General features: G+C 55.9%; 2 protein-coding genes across 5 annotated transcripts; one reads left to right on the top strand and one right to left on the bottom strand.

Annotated features, from left to right (window-relative positions):
* Positions 1–2,249: 2,249 nt before the first annotated feature.
* B2M (beta-2-microglobulin) lies at positions 2,250–4,799 on the bottom strand. Of its 2 annotated transcripts, none has more exons than XM_059858027.1 (4): positions 4,638–4,799; positions 4,200–4,478; positions 3,693–3,728; positions 2,250–2,520 (listed from the first exon to the last, which is right to left on the bottom strand). In XM_059858027.1, exons 1-3 carry the CDS (start codon positions 4,705–4,707, stop codon positions 3,715–3,717), a joined length of 363 nt encoding a protein of 120 aa, XP_059714010.1. In that variant the 5' UTR covers positions 4,708–4,799; the 3' UTR covers positions 2,250–2,520; positions 3,693–3,714. The 2 variants fall into 2 exon arrangements, with proteins under 2 accessions (XP_059714010.1, XP_059714009.1); XM_059858026.1 differs by having other exon boundaries at positions 3,678–3,728; positions 4,638–4,722.
* A 2,120-nt stretch (positions 4,800–6,919) lies between these two features.
* PATL2 (PAT1 homolog 2) lies at positions 6,920–12,755 on the top strand. 3 transcript variants are annotated; one of them, XM_059858251.1, is made up of 19 exons: positions 6,920–7,018; positions 7,522–7,624; positions 7,749–8,035; positions 8,158–8,226; positions 8,335–8,400; positions 8,783–8,950; positions 9,067–9,153; positions 9,353–9,507; positions 9,627–9,704; positions 9,780–9,918; positions 10,033–10,147; positions 10,229–10,329; positions 10,623–10,667; positions 10,824–10,966; positions 11,210–11,369; positions 11,645–11,785; positions 11,863–11,960; positions 12,066–12,190; positions 12,389–12,755. In XM_059858251.1, exons 2-19 carry the CDS (start codon positions 7,570–7,572, stop codon positions 12,520–12,522), a joined length of 2,166 nt encoding a protein of 721 aa, XP_059714234.1. In that variant the 5' UTR covers positions 6,920–7,018; positions 7,522–7,569; the 3' UTR covers positions 12,523–12,755. The 3 variants fall into 3 exon arrangements, with proteins under 3 accessions (XP_059714234.1, XP_059714233.1, XP_059714232.1); XM_059858250.1 differs by having other exon boundaries at positions 7,001–7,073; positions 12,038–12,190; XM_059858249.1 differs by having other exon boundaries at positions 7,001–7,073.
* Positions 12,756–14,529: the final 1,774 nt, after the last annotated feature.

The following is a 14,529-nucleotide window of genomic DNA, read 5'->3' on the forward strand; positions in this document are numbered from 1 at the left end:
TGGTCTCCCCCCCTCACCCCAGAGCCCCCGCGGGCCCGGGCTGACGCTCTGCGAGAACCAAGCACGGCGTCCGCGGAACATCGCGGCGGGAGCCGCCCTGAGGGGAGGAGACGAGAGAGGGAACCGCCCTGAGGGGAACGGCCTTGAGGGGCTGGAAGGAGGCAGGAACCGCCCTGAGGGGAGACGGGGGCGGGAGCGTCCGTGAGGGAGTGGGGGGAGGTGGGAACCGCCCTGAGAGGAGACGAGGGCGGGAACGGCCGTGAGGGGAGCGGCCGTGAGGGGCTGGGAGGAGGCGGGAGCGGCCGTGAGGGGAAACGAGGGCGGGAACGGCCTTGAGGGGCTGGAAAGGAGGTGGGAGCGGCCGTGAGGGGAAGTGGTGGTGGGAAAGCCCGGTGAGAGGGAGAATGGCTGGAGCTGCGTCAGGGTGCTGGATATTAGGGAAAGGTTCTTCCCCCACAGCCACAGCGTGGCCGGGCACTGGAACAGCTCCCCAGGGCAGCCCCAAGCCTGACAGAGCTTAAAGGGCACCTGGACAACACTCTAAGGCACAGGGCGGGGTTTTGGGGTGTCCCGTGCACAGTTAGGAGTCGGACTCGATCCTTCTTCTCCTAGAATCTTTTCTCAGAAAAACACTTGCATTTTGCTGATTCCGGAAACTGCTTGCAGAAAAATTGCTTTTGTTTCATAAAGCAATAATGAGGCTTGTTTCATGCTTGAAGCTTCCCAAGATATCCTTCAGGATAACCCATCCCCTGGGAACTGTTGCCAGCAGCAGAAGCGCAGCAAGATCCTCAGTACCTCAGTAGCCCAAGGACGCTGGGTAAAACAGAGAAAGTATTTCTGGACATGGTCCTGAAATCCAGCAGTTAAAGGAAATGAGCCTCTGGTGTGGTCACGTGTTGTTCTCCCACGGGCAGGGGATTTTTGAGTAAACCATCAAAATGTTTCCTAAGTAGGAACAGAAAAGTCCCACAAATGCAATCAGAGCAGACCTCCCCAGTGTGGGAAGATGATGATGGGTCCTTTGGAGACAGAGTGACTCCATATTGCCACCACTGAATCTTCAGTTTCTGCAGTCATCTCCACTCCTGTCCTAATTAGGGTGAAGCTCTCTTGGTGGAGTGGTTACCCAACAATTATTGTGGTGCTCTTGAGGATAGGAAAGGTGGAGATGAGGTGGTGGAAAGCACTTTGGTGGCCCTTCACGATCCAGGGGAGGAGGCCAGGACATGTTCCACAGCTCCTCATGCTCACACAGCACCAAGTGCTGCTCCACTGGGGTGTCTGGGAGAGAAGCTGAAACCTTTTCCTCTCTCCCAGGCCACCTTCTCTCACACAGAGAGCACTGCTGGGGCTGCCTGAGTGTATCTGGTGCTGCAGGCTGAGCTGTGTCCTGCTGTACCGTGCTGACATGAGCACTGTGCACAACCCCCCAGCCCTGACAGCCCTGCCTGTCCTGCCTGATGAACCCGAAGGGATCCCCATCACAGGGCCCTGGCCCTCAGCAACCTACCATGTGGGTGTTGGATGTGCAACAACCTGGATTTGCCTAATCCCTAACAAAAAAATTGGTTATAACGAAAATAGCTATGGAACAAGACAATATCTATCAAAAATCCCAAGAGTATGTTCTGTGACACCATCACAGCAAATCTTAATATACCAAAGAAGAGACATGAGATGCCCTGAGTCACCAGGATCACTTGATCCCACACAAGTGATCCTGGTTAAAATAAAAACGACCTGATGGCAGCAGCATTGGTTTTGGGTAATGTGAATCCCCCACAGTGTAACAGAGGACTGGCCCCAGCTGCACTTCTCCATGAGCTCAAGCACAGAGAAAACCAGAACTGAAATTCACCAGCACACACATCTGCTTCCCCCAGGCTCAGCTTTACACCACACACTCCAAGAGGCATATGCCAGAGTTCTCCCCCTTAGAGTGAGCACCATCCCCTGCCATCACTCGTTCTGTGTCCCACCCTGTGTCCCCAAGGTTCTTCATCCCTTTTTAAGCCTTGTGCCTTCCCTTCAGAGCCATGCAGAAGCCTCCAGCCAGGCAGATACCACACCAGCAAAAAATAAAAAATCTTTCATTCTATTTTATCGATGGAAAAGTGTTCTTGCATCATCTCAGTGGGATAAAAAAAGGACAACGGCCCATCATGCCACCAAGGCCACATACCCACCACCCATAACCCAGAGGCCATCAGAGCCTGTGAAATCAGCTTGTCGAGTGACTCTGAAGAAACATTTTAAGGACTAGCAGTTTATTAAGGATAAAAATTCTTCAGAATTTTGAACAGTGAAAAGTTACCATTATTTTTTAAGCAGTAGTGCAGGCATTATTAGTTACATGCTCAAAAGGCCTGCGGAGCTCCCTTGATGGTGTGGCTAAGTGGTATTTTTAACAAGGCTTATTAGCAAATTTCTGAAAGGAAGTTCATCAGTCTTGTGGCTATGATGAAGAATGGACAGAAGCTCAAGAAGACTTTGACTTGCAAGAAGAATGTCTCAAATCTGCATGGAGAGGTGGATTGACATCAGTCACTCTAGTGATACCTTCAACTGCAATTATTTTAGAACTAAAAACCAGTTTCCTCAGAGCAGCCTGACTGCAGCTTCCCTTCAGAACCACCCTCCAGGGAGATTCAGGTAAAAAATCCTGCAGAAACTGCAGGACTTTTCTGTCCTCTCCTTGGTGGAGTTCAGAGATCAACAAGTCAAGAGGATCCTTGTTCTCCACCCCACGGAGGAGTCTGTCCTGCTCTCTTTCCATACCAGCTCAGTGAATCCTCATCCCCAGACCACAGTGAAGTCACCCATGTCCCCCCTCCAGCCAGACATGTCACCCCTCAACAATGTCCCACCAACCAAAGCCATGGTGCTGCATGAGCACAGCACGTTCCAGACCCTGCCCAGGGGCCAGACTCACACCCCCACTGCCCAAAGGTGAGTGACAGACCAGAGGAGCGACTGTATACAACTTTTTATAGCTCTGCAGGAACTGGGGCATTTCATATAAGGGCTCTGTCAAGGCTTGCCCTAGGAACAGTTAATTATTATCCAGCCTCTAAGAGGGCACATAATTTAGCTGTTTCAAAAAGCATTACATCAGTTGAGCCACATATTCTGTTTCTTTTCCCTATCAAGTGTTAAACTAGAATTTCCCCCTTGCTACATCCAGATCAGTTACACACAGATGGTTTGAAGAACTCTGAGTCCTCAGACTGAGACACCAGTGAATAAACCCAAAAGCGTTTCTGGTTGGTTCCTCATGAATCCCACAGGGTGCTGCTCTGCCACAGGGTTAACCAGCCTGCCACCCACCCTGAGGCACAGGGACCTTGGGTACAGTGACTTCCTGCTCCTCCCCTGACAGAAAACAGCACTTTGGGGCCAGAGGGAGCTTTAGGGGACCTGCAACAACTCTCTGCAGTATCTACCTGACACAGCAACAACACGCAGGGAAGATTTTCTCCACAGTTCTCCTTTTTAGGAGCAAAGGACTCTTGTAGGCAGAGGATGGCCAAAACCAGACCAAAATAGTGGGCAGAAAGGGTGTGGGAAGAGGTTTTTCTTTGCCCCAAATATGATCTACTTTTTGGGTGTGGCTGCTTCTGTTCCTCAGCTTTTCAAACCCCCTCCCTACAGAAATGGGTCTGTGTTTCCCTTACCAGCACGGCACTCACCGTGGATTATCCCAGACACAGCTCAGAAGTCTGGTTCTGCAGGAAAGAAACGCAGAGCGTTAGACTTGGGGGCTAATGGCACCCCCTGTCCCCACAAGGTTCCCCCCGGAAACAGCCCCTGTGTGGCAACCAGAGTTAGCTTCACTTGTAGCTCAGGCTAGGTAAACATCATCAGCCCTGACTGCTGCATCCTTCTTTATACTCACACAATATAAAGCAAAAATTGACTGCATGACCCATTGCCTTCTGGTTAAATTCACCAAGGCAGAGATCGGGTGACACGGCATCACCAAATCCCTATGGATTGACACCAGCGAGTGTCCTCCCTGAATCCTTTACAGGTACATGTAACAGCCTTTTCAGCTAAAGCCAAGTTAGCTTTCTTTCCCTAACACAAGATCTTCAAACCCCACTCCGTTACAACACCCACTTTCCAGGAAAAGGAACAGGGACAGCATGGATATAAAGCAAGGAGCTCCAGCACGCAGGAGGGAAGGCAGAGCATACCCCACTTGTAATCGCGTCGCTCCGGCATGGTGGAATGCGCCACCCTACAAGAGAAGATGTCATCCCTTGTGGGGGTGAAGGGCACATAGACCAGGCGCTGAAATTGCCACTTCTCGTTGAAGGACAAGTCCCCGTACTTGACGCCGGCAATGGGCTGCCCGTTCTTTAGGAGCTCGATGTCAATCTTGGGTGGGTGAAAGCCACTGACAAAGCAGTGGAGGATGTTCTCCTTTCCCTCCTCGGCGCGTGAACGGGCGTACACTTCCACCTTCGGCGCCTCTGGAGAGAGGGGCAAGGGCGCGTGAGAAGCGGGACTGCCTCGGGCATCGCCTCAATGCCAACACTCGCCCACCCACCCGGCCACAGTGACCCGGACCCGCCGGGACCCTGCAGCCCCTCACCCCCGTCAGGACCTTTCGCGCCGCCCCAGACACTCACCAGCGGCCGCCCCCAGGCCGAGTAGCGCCAGCAGAGCCAGCACCCCGAGCGCCAGGGCCCCCTGCGCCATCGCCGCTCCTCGCTGCCTCGCCGTTTCCCGGAATGCCCCGCCCCTTCCCGATACTCCGCATTTTATAGACTCCGGAACCCACGGCCAATCGTGGCGCGGAGCGGCCTCTACATCATCAGTTTCTAGGTAGAACGAGAGCTCTGGGGTTGTGCGAGCCAGCGTAGAAGCGCTTTCGCTTTCACTTCCGCACTGGGTGAGGGGAAAAACCGGGGCAGGGATCCCGGGCCGTCGGGCAACAGCGGCTGGATGTGAGCCCGGGTGGGCAATGGCACCTGCCCTGGATCAGCCCCGGTGTGGCCACAGGCCCAGGGCAGCGCCCGTTCCCTGTGCTGGGTGGGCACTGCTGAGGCCACACCCCAAATCCTGGGAGCAATTATCCGTCTTTCACTCCAAGAAGGACATTGAGGAGCGTGTCCAGGGACGGGAACAGAGCTGGGGAAGGGGCTGGAGCACCAGGAGCAGCTGAGGGAGCTGGGGGGGCTCAGCCTGGAGAAAAGGAGGCTCAGGGAGACCTTCTTTCTCTACAACTCCCTGACAGAAGGGGGCAGCCAGGTGGGGTTGTGCTCTGCTCCCAGGGAACAAAGGAGAGGACAACAGGAAACAGCTTCAAGTAGCACCACGAAAGGTTTAGACTGGATATTAGAGAAATGTAATTCTCTGAACGGGCTGCCCAGGCTTGCCACAGGCTGCTAGAGCAGTGGTGGAGTCCTCATCCCTTGAGGGATTTAAAAGCCCTGTGGATGTGGCACTTGGGGACGTGGGTTAGTGGTGGCCTCGGCAGTGCTGGAGGAATGATTTGAATTGATGGTCACAGAGAGCCTTTCCAACCTAAATGGGGGTAAAAGTCACCTCTTGCTGAAGATTTTGCATCCATGGCCGCTATTACACCAACAGCCTATGGTGGAGCAAGCCATCCACCTTCCTTTTTTAACCTCTTTCAAAACCTGTGTGGTATGTCTCATTCCAGCAGCTGCAGGGTGGGAAATTGACTGTTGTTGGAGCACAGCAGAGGCTCCCTGACATAAAACATGAGAATTCTGACACCAAAGAAACAGGTTTTCTGGTGCCTCTTCCAGAAGAACTGTGAGCACCAAAGCCCAGCCAGGCTAGGAATGCCACTGAGTGTCCCAGTAGTGCTGCTTGGAAGGAAAATAAAGTGAAAAGAAAGTCAAGGCACTGCTAGTGGGGAGAAAACAGCAGCATGGTGTAAGTACCAAAACACTAAGTCCCTTTAGGACCTCTTAATGTACCTCATTAAAGCACAAATGAAATTAATAAAGCATGTATGTGAACACCCCAAAGGCAGCAGGTAAATCAGGAGAGGCCAAGCAAAGGAAAATCTTGAAAACACTTGTTATCAGTTCCCACTGGCCCAGCTCCTGCAGGGTTTGCTGGCTACTCAGTGAGCAGTGCCAACCACGCAGCTGAAAACACTCAATGTTTTCCTCAGTGTGGGATAAACAGATGCAGCTGTGGCCAGAGCCTTATCAGGGATCTCAGGGCTCTGGCAGAAATAATCCCTGAGTGTACCATCGGTGGCAGAGTTGTTGTTAGGGTCACCACAGCAGGAGTCACCACCCCAGTCCAGCTGTCCCAGGGGTGAACCCAACCCTCCCCTCGGGGAGAGGATGGCAGGATGTGGATCCTTTCCATGGGCCCTTTGGGATGTGAATCCCTGGCAATGACTCTAACCCACACCACCTGTCAGAATTTCCCAGTAAAGAGAAGCACAACTCTTTGACGCGATGTTTATCAAAAGCAACAATGATTTGGTTTGAGTAGTCAGATCTTCCACTTTTGGGACATTTCTGCTTTTATTAGCAGAATATTGGGAGAATTATTTGGGAGTGGGTGACATGACCAAGGTGCTCCTGGTATTCAGGGATGCTATGCTTTGTGGGATGCAGACATTTACAGCGTTAGTGTTGACACCTGTGCTCGGTGTTACCTACCAGAATATTCAATCCCGACAGACCACATCCTACCAGTTTTCCGTAACTCCTCAGAGGGATATCAGCTCTGAGAACAGCACGACGGGGGAACCGGGGAAAGCCGGACTGGGCTTCTCTGCGCCCCGAGAGCCGCAGGTGCGGTCACGGAACCCCTCCATCCCCACCGCCCCCCAGCTCCGGGGGGGGGGGGGGGGGGGGGGGGGGGAGGTCCTCATGCAGCCCAGTGCGCAGGCGCGGGGCGCAGCTGGGAGCCGCCATGCTGTACGGCAGGCGCATGCCGGGGCGGCGGGGGCGGCCCATAAAAGGGGCGGCGGGGGCAGTGTGGCCCCGTACAGGGACCCGGGACGGACGGACGGAGGGTGGGTGAGCGGGAGGAGGCGGCACCGCGGGATGGCGGAGGGCGGCGAGCGCGTTGTGAGTGCCTGCCCTGCTCCGCTACCCCCTGCCCGCTGCAGCCTCCCGGCGTCCCGCTCCCTCTGCGGTGCTCGTTCTCCGGGGTTGGCGCTCCCCGGCGCGGTCGGTCTCGGAGCAGACTCTGTCCTGGAGGTGCTGGTGGGATGCCCTGCCTTGTGCTCGCGTGCCGCCCGTGCCCTCATAGCGAGTGTTCGCTCTGAAGTCTAAAGATGTCTCAGCCCAGCCGCGCTGGTGCCGTTCCGTGCCGGCAGCATCCGTGGGCTGAGCGGCGCGTCCTGTCCTCGCTGGCAGTGCCGCTGGCTCCTGCTTTTCCCTTTTTCAGCTGTGAGCCCTGGGGTTGCCTGGCACCACCAGTAGAGTGAGGGGGCTGTTGGGTGCCCCCCCCACTTTGGGAGTTTTGCTAGAGTTACCTCTCCCTTAGAGAGGAATCTGCTGCTTCCAAATCCAGATTATCGAGGATTTTCTGCTGGTGGAAGATGCACTTCTGCTGGAAGAGATGGCTGAGGAGGATGAGGAGCTCGACCTGTACAACGAGATGACTTTTGGGTTAGGTAAGACCTCAGGGGAGTCCTGGTGTTGGAGAGACCTGCCAGCACTCGGGGGGAGCAGACACCCTGGTGTCTGCACTGCCTAGGTGTTCACCCACCCTACTGTGCACTGCTTCCCCCCTCTAAGACCGAGACTCCACAGAGGAGGATGTCCCAAAACTCCTGGTGGTACCAGAGATAAGCCCTGAGGTGGCCAAAGCGCTGGTAGAGGCAACTGGAAGAGCAGCTGAGCAGCTGGCCGAGGAGGAAGGTGGGATGGAGCCAGAGATGGAGCAGGTTAGCTCTCAGTTGGAGGAAGAGGTAGAGGAGCTGGGGACTGAGGAACAGGAGGAAGATCAGGAGCGCTTTGAGGAGCCTAGTGAACTGGGAGACCCAGCAGTGATGAGAGCTGTGCGGAGCAAACCCACGCTGGAGGTGATGTGTGAGCAGACAGGGGGTCCTGCTGCTCTCCCCCCTCCATCCCCACACCTGTGGATCCTGCCCTGCAAAGGGCACTGGGGCAGGGAGGCAGACCTTTAACTCCTCTTTCCTTGCAGAGCCAGGACTCGGCGGTGCTGGACAGTGGGATTGGGACTTGCTGGGAAGAGTTTGACAAGGAGGACGTGGTAAAAACGTCCCCACCCATCTGGTGATGAGGCAGGGTGGCTCCTGTGGTGTCCCCTGCTCTCTCCTCCTGTTCACTTGGCTTATGCCAACATCTCTCTGTTTTCCAGCTGGCAATGGATCCCACGGCGTGGGCCTCCTGTCCTGGCAGTGTCCCACGCCGCCTCATGCTGGAGGTGGGTACCTCCAGCCAGCTCTTCAGGGAGTGGCTAAGGGCTCCCCACAACTCTGGAACAAGGGTCTCACAGGGGATTTGGTACTCCTGGGGCATCTCCAAATGGCTCTGGGAGGTGCACAGATGTGTCTTGGTTGCCAAGGCTGAGTGCCCACCCAAAGCAGACCCTGGGTTTGAAGGCAAAGTTGTTGAGACTGGGGGGACTGGAACCCTCATGCTTGGTGTTCCCATGAGTCTCCAGCTGCTCCACACTACGAGGATGGGAGCCCAGCTGGTCTTGTTTGAGCAGTGACCAAAGGTTTTAGTAAGCTGACTGTTGCTGAGGGAGCTAAACTGTTCCCAGCTGTGCCCTGTTCCCACCTGCTGCTGCCTCCTCCCCACAGGATAAAGCCATCCTCCAGGTCCTGGAGAGACCTCCACCATCTACCAACATGGCTCTCGACTTCCTTGGCTCTCCTGTGCAGACAGGCTATGGGGGCTCTTCCCCCCTCAAGTGCCCTGACTTAAGACCGATGTCTCCCAAGCCTTTCCCCCAGTGCTTTCTCCAGCAGGTAACAGGTTTGGAGGTGCTCTTGCATCCCTTCTTTCTCTGCCTCCCCTCCTTGGAGGTGCAGCCTCGAGGACAGGCTTGTCTGAGTGGCACCTCCTGTCTCCTGCTCTGCACCAGGCACCCCTGATATCTCCTCGCTCCCCGTGCTCTCCTCAACCCTTCCCGACGGCTTGCAGACCCCCTGCACTCTTCACTCCCAACCAGGTAACGTGGTGGGCTCTGACCCACTGCCATGGCCCCACTGAGGTGGCCCTGGAGTGGCAGGGGATAGGGACAGTGGCAGTGTCTGCGGGTAGCACTTTGCCAGAGGGATGGGAGCCAGAAGCCAGCACAGAGCTGGCTGACCCCCCTGGGATGCTCCCAGGGGAAGGCTCAGACCCTTGCTCTCCTCTCTCCCTCTCAGACAGCAGGGTATGTGCCTCCGAGCCCTTTCCAGCCTGGGTCCCCCACCGTGGGCAGCCCACCACGGCCCCTGGGCATGCACTTCAGGCCCGTGGCCTCTTCTTTGGACCCTGCTCTCTTCTTCAGCCCCTCAGCCACGGGCCAGCTGAACTTCAGGTAGCAGGAGTGGGATGTTGGGGTGCGACTGGAGGGGTCCTACAGAGCAGCTGGAGGTCACCACCTCACTCTGGAGGTGTCCCAAACCCCCCTTGACCCCTGTCTGGTGTCCCCTGCAGCACACCCAGCCACATGACCCAGCTGCACCCCCAGCACCAGCGCATCCTGATGCAGCGGCAGGGCAGGCAGGTGCAGAGGTATGGGGGTCTTTTGGGTGCAGGGCAGGGGGGCTCTGGGTGGGCACAGTGGGCTGAGTTCTTCTCCTGTGCCAGTGTCTCCCCCAAGAAGCTGTGGTCTCGGAAAGTGGACCCTTATGCTGGGCTAATGACTTCCAAGGAGAAGGACTGGGTTGTCAAGGTGGAGATGATGCAGCTGCAGAGTGAGAATATAGACGATGACTACTACTACCAGGTGAGCTCCTGCTGGCAGCACCTGCAGCTTGTTCCCCTCAGGGTGGGGCACTGGGACCTGGAGAAACCCTTCAGGACTGGTGGAGGGGACTCCTGGCTTTTCCTGTTGTTACAGACCTACTACCACCGGCTGGAGCACAAGCAGGCGGAGGAGGAGCTGCTGAGCAGGCGCAACAAGCCCCCTAAGCTGGTCACGCCGTTCATCCAAAAAGTGGAGACCTATGACTCTGGTGAGGGGCTGGGGCAGGCGTTGGGGGGCTGGGTGAGGAGTTCTGGGATGTGGTGTCACCCGTGTTCCTGCCCTTCTGCAGTGGTGCGCATCGCAGGGTCGCTGGGCCAGGTCACGGTGTCCACCTGCTACAGCCCTCGCCGGGCCATTGATGCTGTGCACCACGCCCTTGTGGAGGAGGAGGTAGGTGAAGGGAAGCTGGGCTGGTTGGGGCCCTGAATTGCCAAGAATGCTGCTTTAGGAGCTGCCCTGAGCAACGGGATGCGGCACACAGTTGGAGGAGGTACCACCTCAGCAGTGGCAGCTTGTGCTTGGCCAAGGGGTGGGATTGGGCTCTGGCCATGGTTTCCTCATGGGACTGCTCTGTATCCTGAAGTCACCTTTGATCCCCAGGGAGCAGCTGGCCCAGTGCTGGGCTGGTGGCAGTGTCTGGGGATGGCTGTAACCTTTGTGCCTTCCTTTCTACCCTCCCAAAGGCTGCAGGGACCCACCGGCTGCGGGCGCTGCACAGGATTGAGAAGGTGAGCCAAGTGGTGATTTCGGGAAGAGCAGTGTAGTCCAGGTTTTCTGTTTTCATCCAGGGATTTCTCTAAGGGGATGTCTGCTTAGGCAGGGTCCTAGATAGCAGTTGGTTGAAGATGTCCAAGCTTCCTCAATAGCCTGTGTCATTTTTCCAGCTCTTCCTGCAGCTGCTGGAAGTAGAGGAGGTGCAACAGAAAATGTCCCTGGGGGAGCAACAGCCCCAGAAGCAGGAGCAGAAGAGCCAAAAAGTGGAGAGCATCTACCAAGCCTTGAAAATCAGGGCTTGCAGCAGTGAAGAGTGAGTCTGTTCTATGGGAAAGGGGAGCAGGCAGCATGTCCTGGTCCTTGTGGATCTGAGATGGTCACTGATGAGCAGGTCTGGGTCACAGGAGGATTGGGTCCTTCCTTCCATGTGTCACTGCAGCCTGTGCTGCCCTGCCTGTGAACCTTGTCCTCCAGTGGAGCTGATGCTGGTCTTTTTGGATGGGCAGAGATGCTTCAGGTCCCTTGGGATTTGTGCCAATGGAGCCTTTGTTCCCAGGGAGGCAGAAGATGAATTCCTGCAACTGCTGTGTGTGCGGAAGGGCAAGAAGCTCGTGGCCCGGCTGCTGCCCCACCTGATTGTGGAGCAAAGGGAGAAGATCCTGCTGGCAATCACCTACCACCTGCCCTTTCTCATGAAGAAGGACGTGCTGGATGAGGTAAGCACCTCCAGCCAGGGCAGGGATGACCTGGGCTGTCTCCTTCCCCCTCTGTTCTTGCTGGGGGTGGCACCCTGGGCAATGAGAGGGGCCTGCCTTGTGGGGTTGGCATGAGACAGGAGCCCCTTCCCATCCATGGGGAGGAGAAGGCCTCCAGGAGTCAGCCACCAGCAGTCCTGGTGGCAGTGACCCTCCCCTCCAAGTGCTGGGATGGGGGTGTGGCTGTGACAGGTCAAAGGATCTCAGATTCCTGCTCTCCCCTCTGCCCTGCCCAGTCTCTCCCCCTGCTCTACAGCCCGTTGAATGAGGTGGTGGGTGAGATGACCTTCAGCAAACTCATCGAGCTCCTGCAGGAGCTCACCCGGCCTCTACCCGAGTCTTCGGAACTCCCCCTCACCATGGCCTTGAAGAACCAGGTACTTGGCCCTGAGCCTGATTGTGTCCCTGGGGTGCCACTGCTGCTGGCTGTGACACTCCTGGTGCTTTCTTGCAGTTTGGCATCTCCTTGCTCTATTCCCTCCTGAGCCATGGAGAGAGGCTGCTGTCCTCACATGTGCCACTGAAGCCGTGCAGAGGGGACTTCGAGGCATGGTGAGGGACGGTGTGAGCTGGGGGGAGGGTTTGTCACTGCTCCCTGGGGTGCTCACCCCCCGTGCTGGTGCCCCCAGGACGGACATGGTGTACCTGATGTCCCAGGAGCTGTCACGCCTGCCTGCTGCCTCTCTGGCAGAGCCACTCTTCTTGCCCAGCAACCTCGTCTTGCTCTTCTGCCGCTACCTGGACAAGCAGACTGTTTACCAGCTGGCAACCAAGATGGCTGAGTGAGTACTGCCTGGAATGGCTCTCCTGGGGATCCCCCAGGGGGACAGGAGCAGACAGCACTGGGGGCTCACTGCTTCCATCGCCCTTTGGAATTATCTCCAGATATCTACTGGGCTGAGCTGATCCTGGTGCCTTTGCTCTCACTTCTTTGGGACAGATCAGCAGCCTGACACTCCAACCTCATCCTTTCCCTGCAGGTGCTCCTCGCTGCCCACGGAGGCTGACATGCTCTGCTGAGCCCCGGGAGCTGGGGGTGGGGTCTGCAGCCGGCGGTGCCGGGAATGGGCAGGGCCTGATGAACGCTTACCCTGGTGCGGGGCACTCTGGGTGACACGGGCAGCGGCAGGGCTGGCGCCGAGGGGCTGATGCCGCCCTGTCCCGGTGCCCGGGAGCACGGGTGTGGGTGGGTGTAACTTATTTTGGCCTCCCCCCTGGCAGTGGTGGGTGCTGGGTCATGGCAGGGGCCGAGGCAGGGCACAGGGGCTCTGGGAGCACCTGGGGGGGGATTTTGTCTAGGGCACGTTCTGTACAGTGCTTGAAATAAAATAGAAAGTTGATGAATGAGCTCCTCTAGCGCCTGCAGCAGCTTATGTTGGATGCACAGTAGTCCTATGGGCATTGCTGGGCAGAGAGACCCCTGGCCTGGGACAGGGATCTGGCAAAAGGCAAGGAGAAGGGAGGGATGCTCAGAGGATCAAGGAGGAGAAAGGAATGCTTGGAGAGGGGATCAGAGCACACACCTGAGCACATAGAGAGGGGAATAGGCTGGGAAAGAAGGGATGTGGTGGGGAAGATAAGTCAGAGCTTACCCTGATAGGGAAGTAGAGATTGGTGTACACGTGCGACGGATAGGGTGGGGAAGTCTTAGACATATGTGGGTGGGTAATGAAGCATCTCTTGTCTCTGATGAGCTCCCAAAGGCTGTTTAGTCTGAAGTCTTCCAGTCATGGACACAATGAAGTACCTTGAGGCATCTTCCTAAGCAATTCTGACTACCCCAAGCTGATCTTTACTTTTGTTTCTGAGGCTGAGTGTGTGCAATGTCTGCTCCCATTGTGGGAATCTTGGTAGCTCCTGCCTGGTTTTATGGTGGGATTTCCCCTAAGCCTGTGGGAGAGCTGGAACTGGGCCACCTCTACCCACCCAGAGGTCTGAACCTGACACCCAAAGCCTGGTGTGTACTCAAAAGAGGTTTGCAGCAGAAGTTGTCTCATCCTCAGACTGCCCAAGCTCCAACCCTGAGTGGATAAAACCGGTCCTTTAAAAGGGCATCCTTCAGGGGCCAAAGGGAGATTTTACAGAGAATGAGGCTGTTGGGGCTTGGGTGGGATTTATCTTTACTGCTCACCAAGGTAGCTCAGTTTCTTCTCCTTCAGAGAGTGCAAAGTCCAGCTGGCAGGACTTCCCAATCCTCCTGGAAGTTGTATCTCCTCCTTCTGCCTCTCCTGCTGATCTTAAATGATGTACATGCTCCTCATGCTTTATCCTTAGGGAGTTTTCTGGGACAGCTGTGTTCATTCCTAGCCATCCTCTTCAAAAGAGTGACACTGGCAGGTTCTCCATGGGGTGAGCCTCTAATTCCAACTCCACTGAGGCAATCTGGGACAATTCCAGTGTATCCAAGCCCAGTAGATATCTGGACAATTCTCACCTGCCACTGAAAGAACAGACCTTGCTGTTGCAAATCCCAGGGAGAATTTCAGGCAGGAGGGAATTAGCAGCTGCTCATTGATAGCAGGAGCTGGGGAGGACACTGGCGAGTCCTTCAGATAAAGATAAGCTGTGTTCTGTTTTCTGTTTGCTCTGTGCCAGTGTGGATGAGGGATGAAAATGTGACCTGGCTGCAAATGTGTGCTAGACCAAGTTTTCTGGCATGGAAGGTTGGAGATCTCTGCTGGATTTTGCTGCTCCATTACAGGAGAAAGCTGAGGGAAAAGAAGGAAAATCCATCTCTTTGTTACTCTCCCATAGCACCCAGTGCTTCCCACCTGCAGAAACAGATCCTCTCCATGGGGCAGCACCCAGGAATTGATCTAATTCTGGGGTGTCTTGCAGGGGTCAGGGACCCCCAGATCATTCAGCTGCAGCTGGATGCTCTCCCTTAATCCAGAGCTGATGGAACTCTAGGGTGTCTCACCTGCCCAGCTCCTCATGGTGCTCTCCTGTGAGAGCATTGTTGTCCTCACAGGATGGTGGTGATCCATGACCATGGGCTCTCACTGTCCGGGGTGGGGGGGGGGGGGGGGGGGGGTATGGGGCTCATCCTGGAATGTTTTAATGTTTTGGGGTGTATGGGGCTGATCTAGGACTGTCTTTGGGTATTGTGTAGGGTTAATCC

The sequence above is a fragment of the Haemorhous mexicanus genome, chromosome 13, assembly GCF_027477595.1.
Source record: "Haemorhous mexicanus isolate bHaeMex1 chromosome 13, bHaeMex1.pri, whole genome shotgun sequence".
Lineage (NCBI taxonomy): Eukaryota > Metazoa > Chordata > Aves > Passeriformes > Fringillidae > Haemorhous > Haemorhous mexicanus.

Excerpts from the sequence above, each read along its gene's own strand:
- PATL2 (XM_059858249.1), top strand. The coding sequence starts at position 7,050 with ATGGCGGAGGGCGGCGAGCGCGTT. Across the intron at positions 7,074-7,521 it reads CGGAGGGCGGCGAGCGCGTT|ATTATCGAGGATTTTCTGCT; the intron begins GTGAGTGCCTGC and ends TTCCAAATCCAG. Across the intron at positions 9,705-9,779 it reads CAGGGCAGGCAGGTGCAGAG|TGTCTCCCCCAAGAAGCTGT; the intron begins GTATGGGGGTCT and ends CTCCTGTGCCAG.
- B2M (XM_059858027.1), bottom strand. The coding sequence starts at position 4,707 with ATGGCGCAGGGGGCCCTGGCGCTCGGGGTGCTGGCTCTGCTGGCGCTA. Across the intron at positions 4,479-4,637 it reads CGGCCTGGGGGCGGCCGCTG|AGGCGCCGAAGGTGGAAGTG; the intron begins GTGAGTGTCTGG and ends CCCTCTCTCCAG.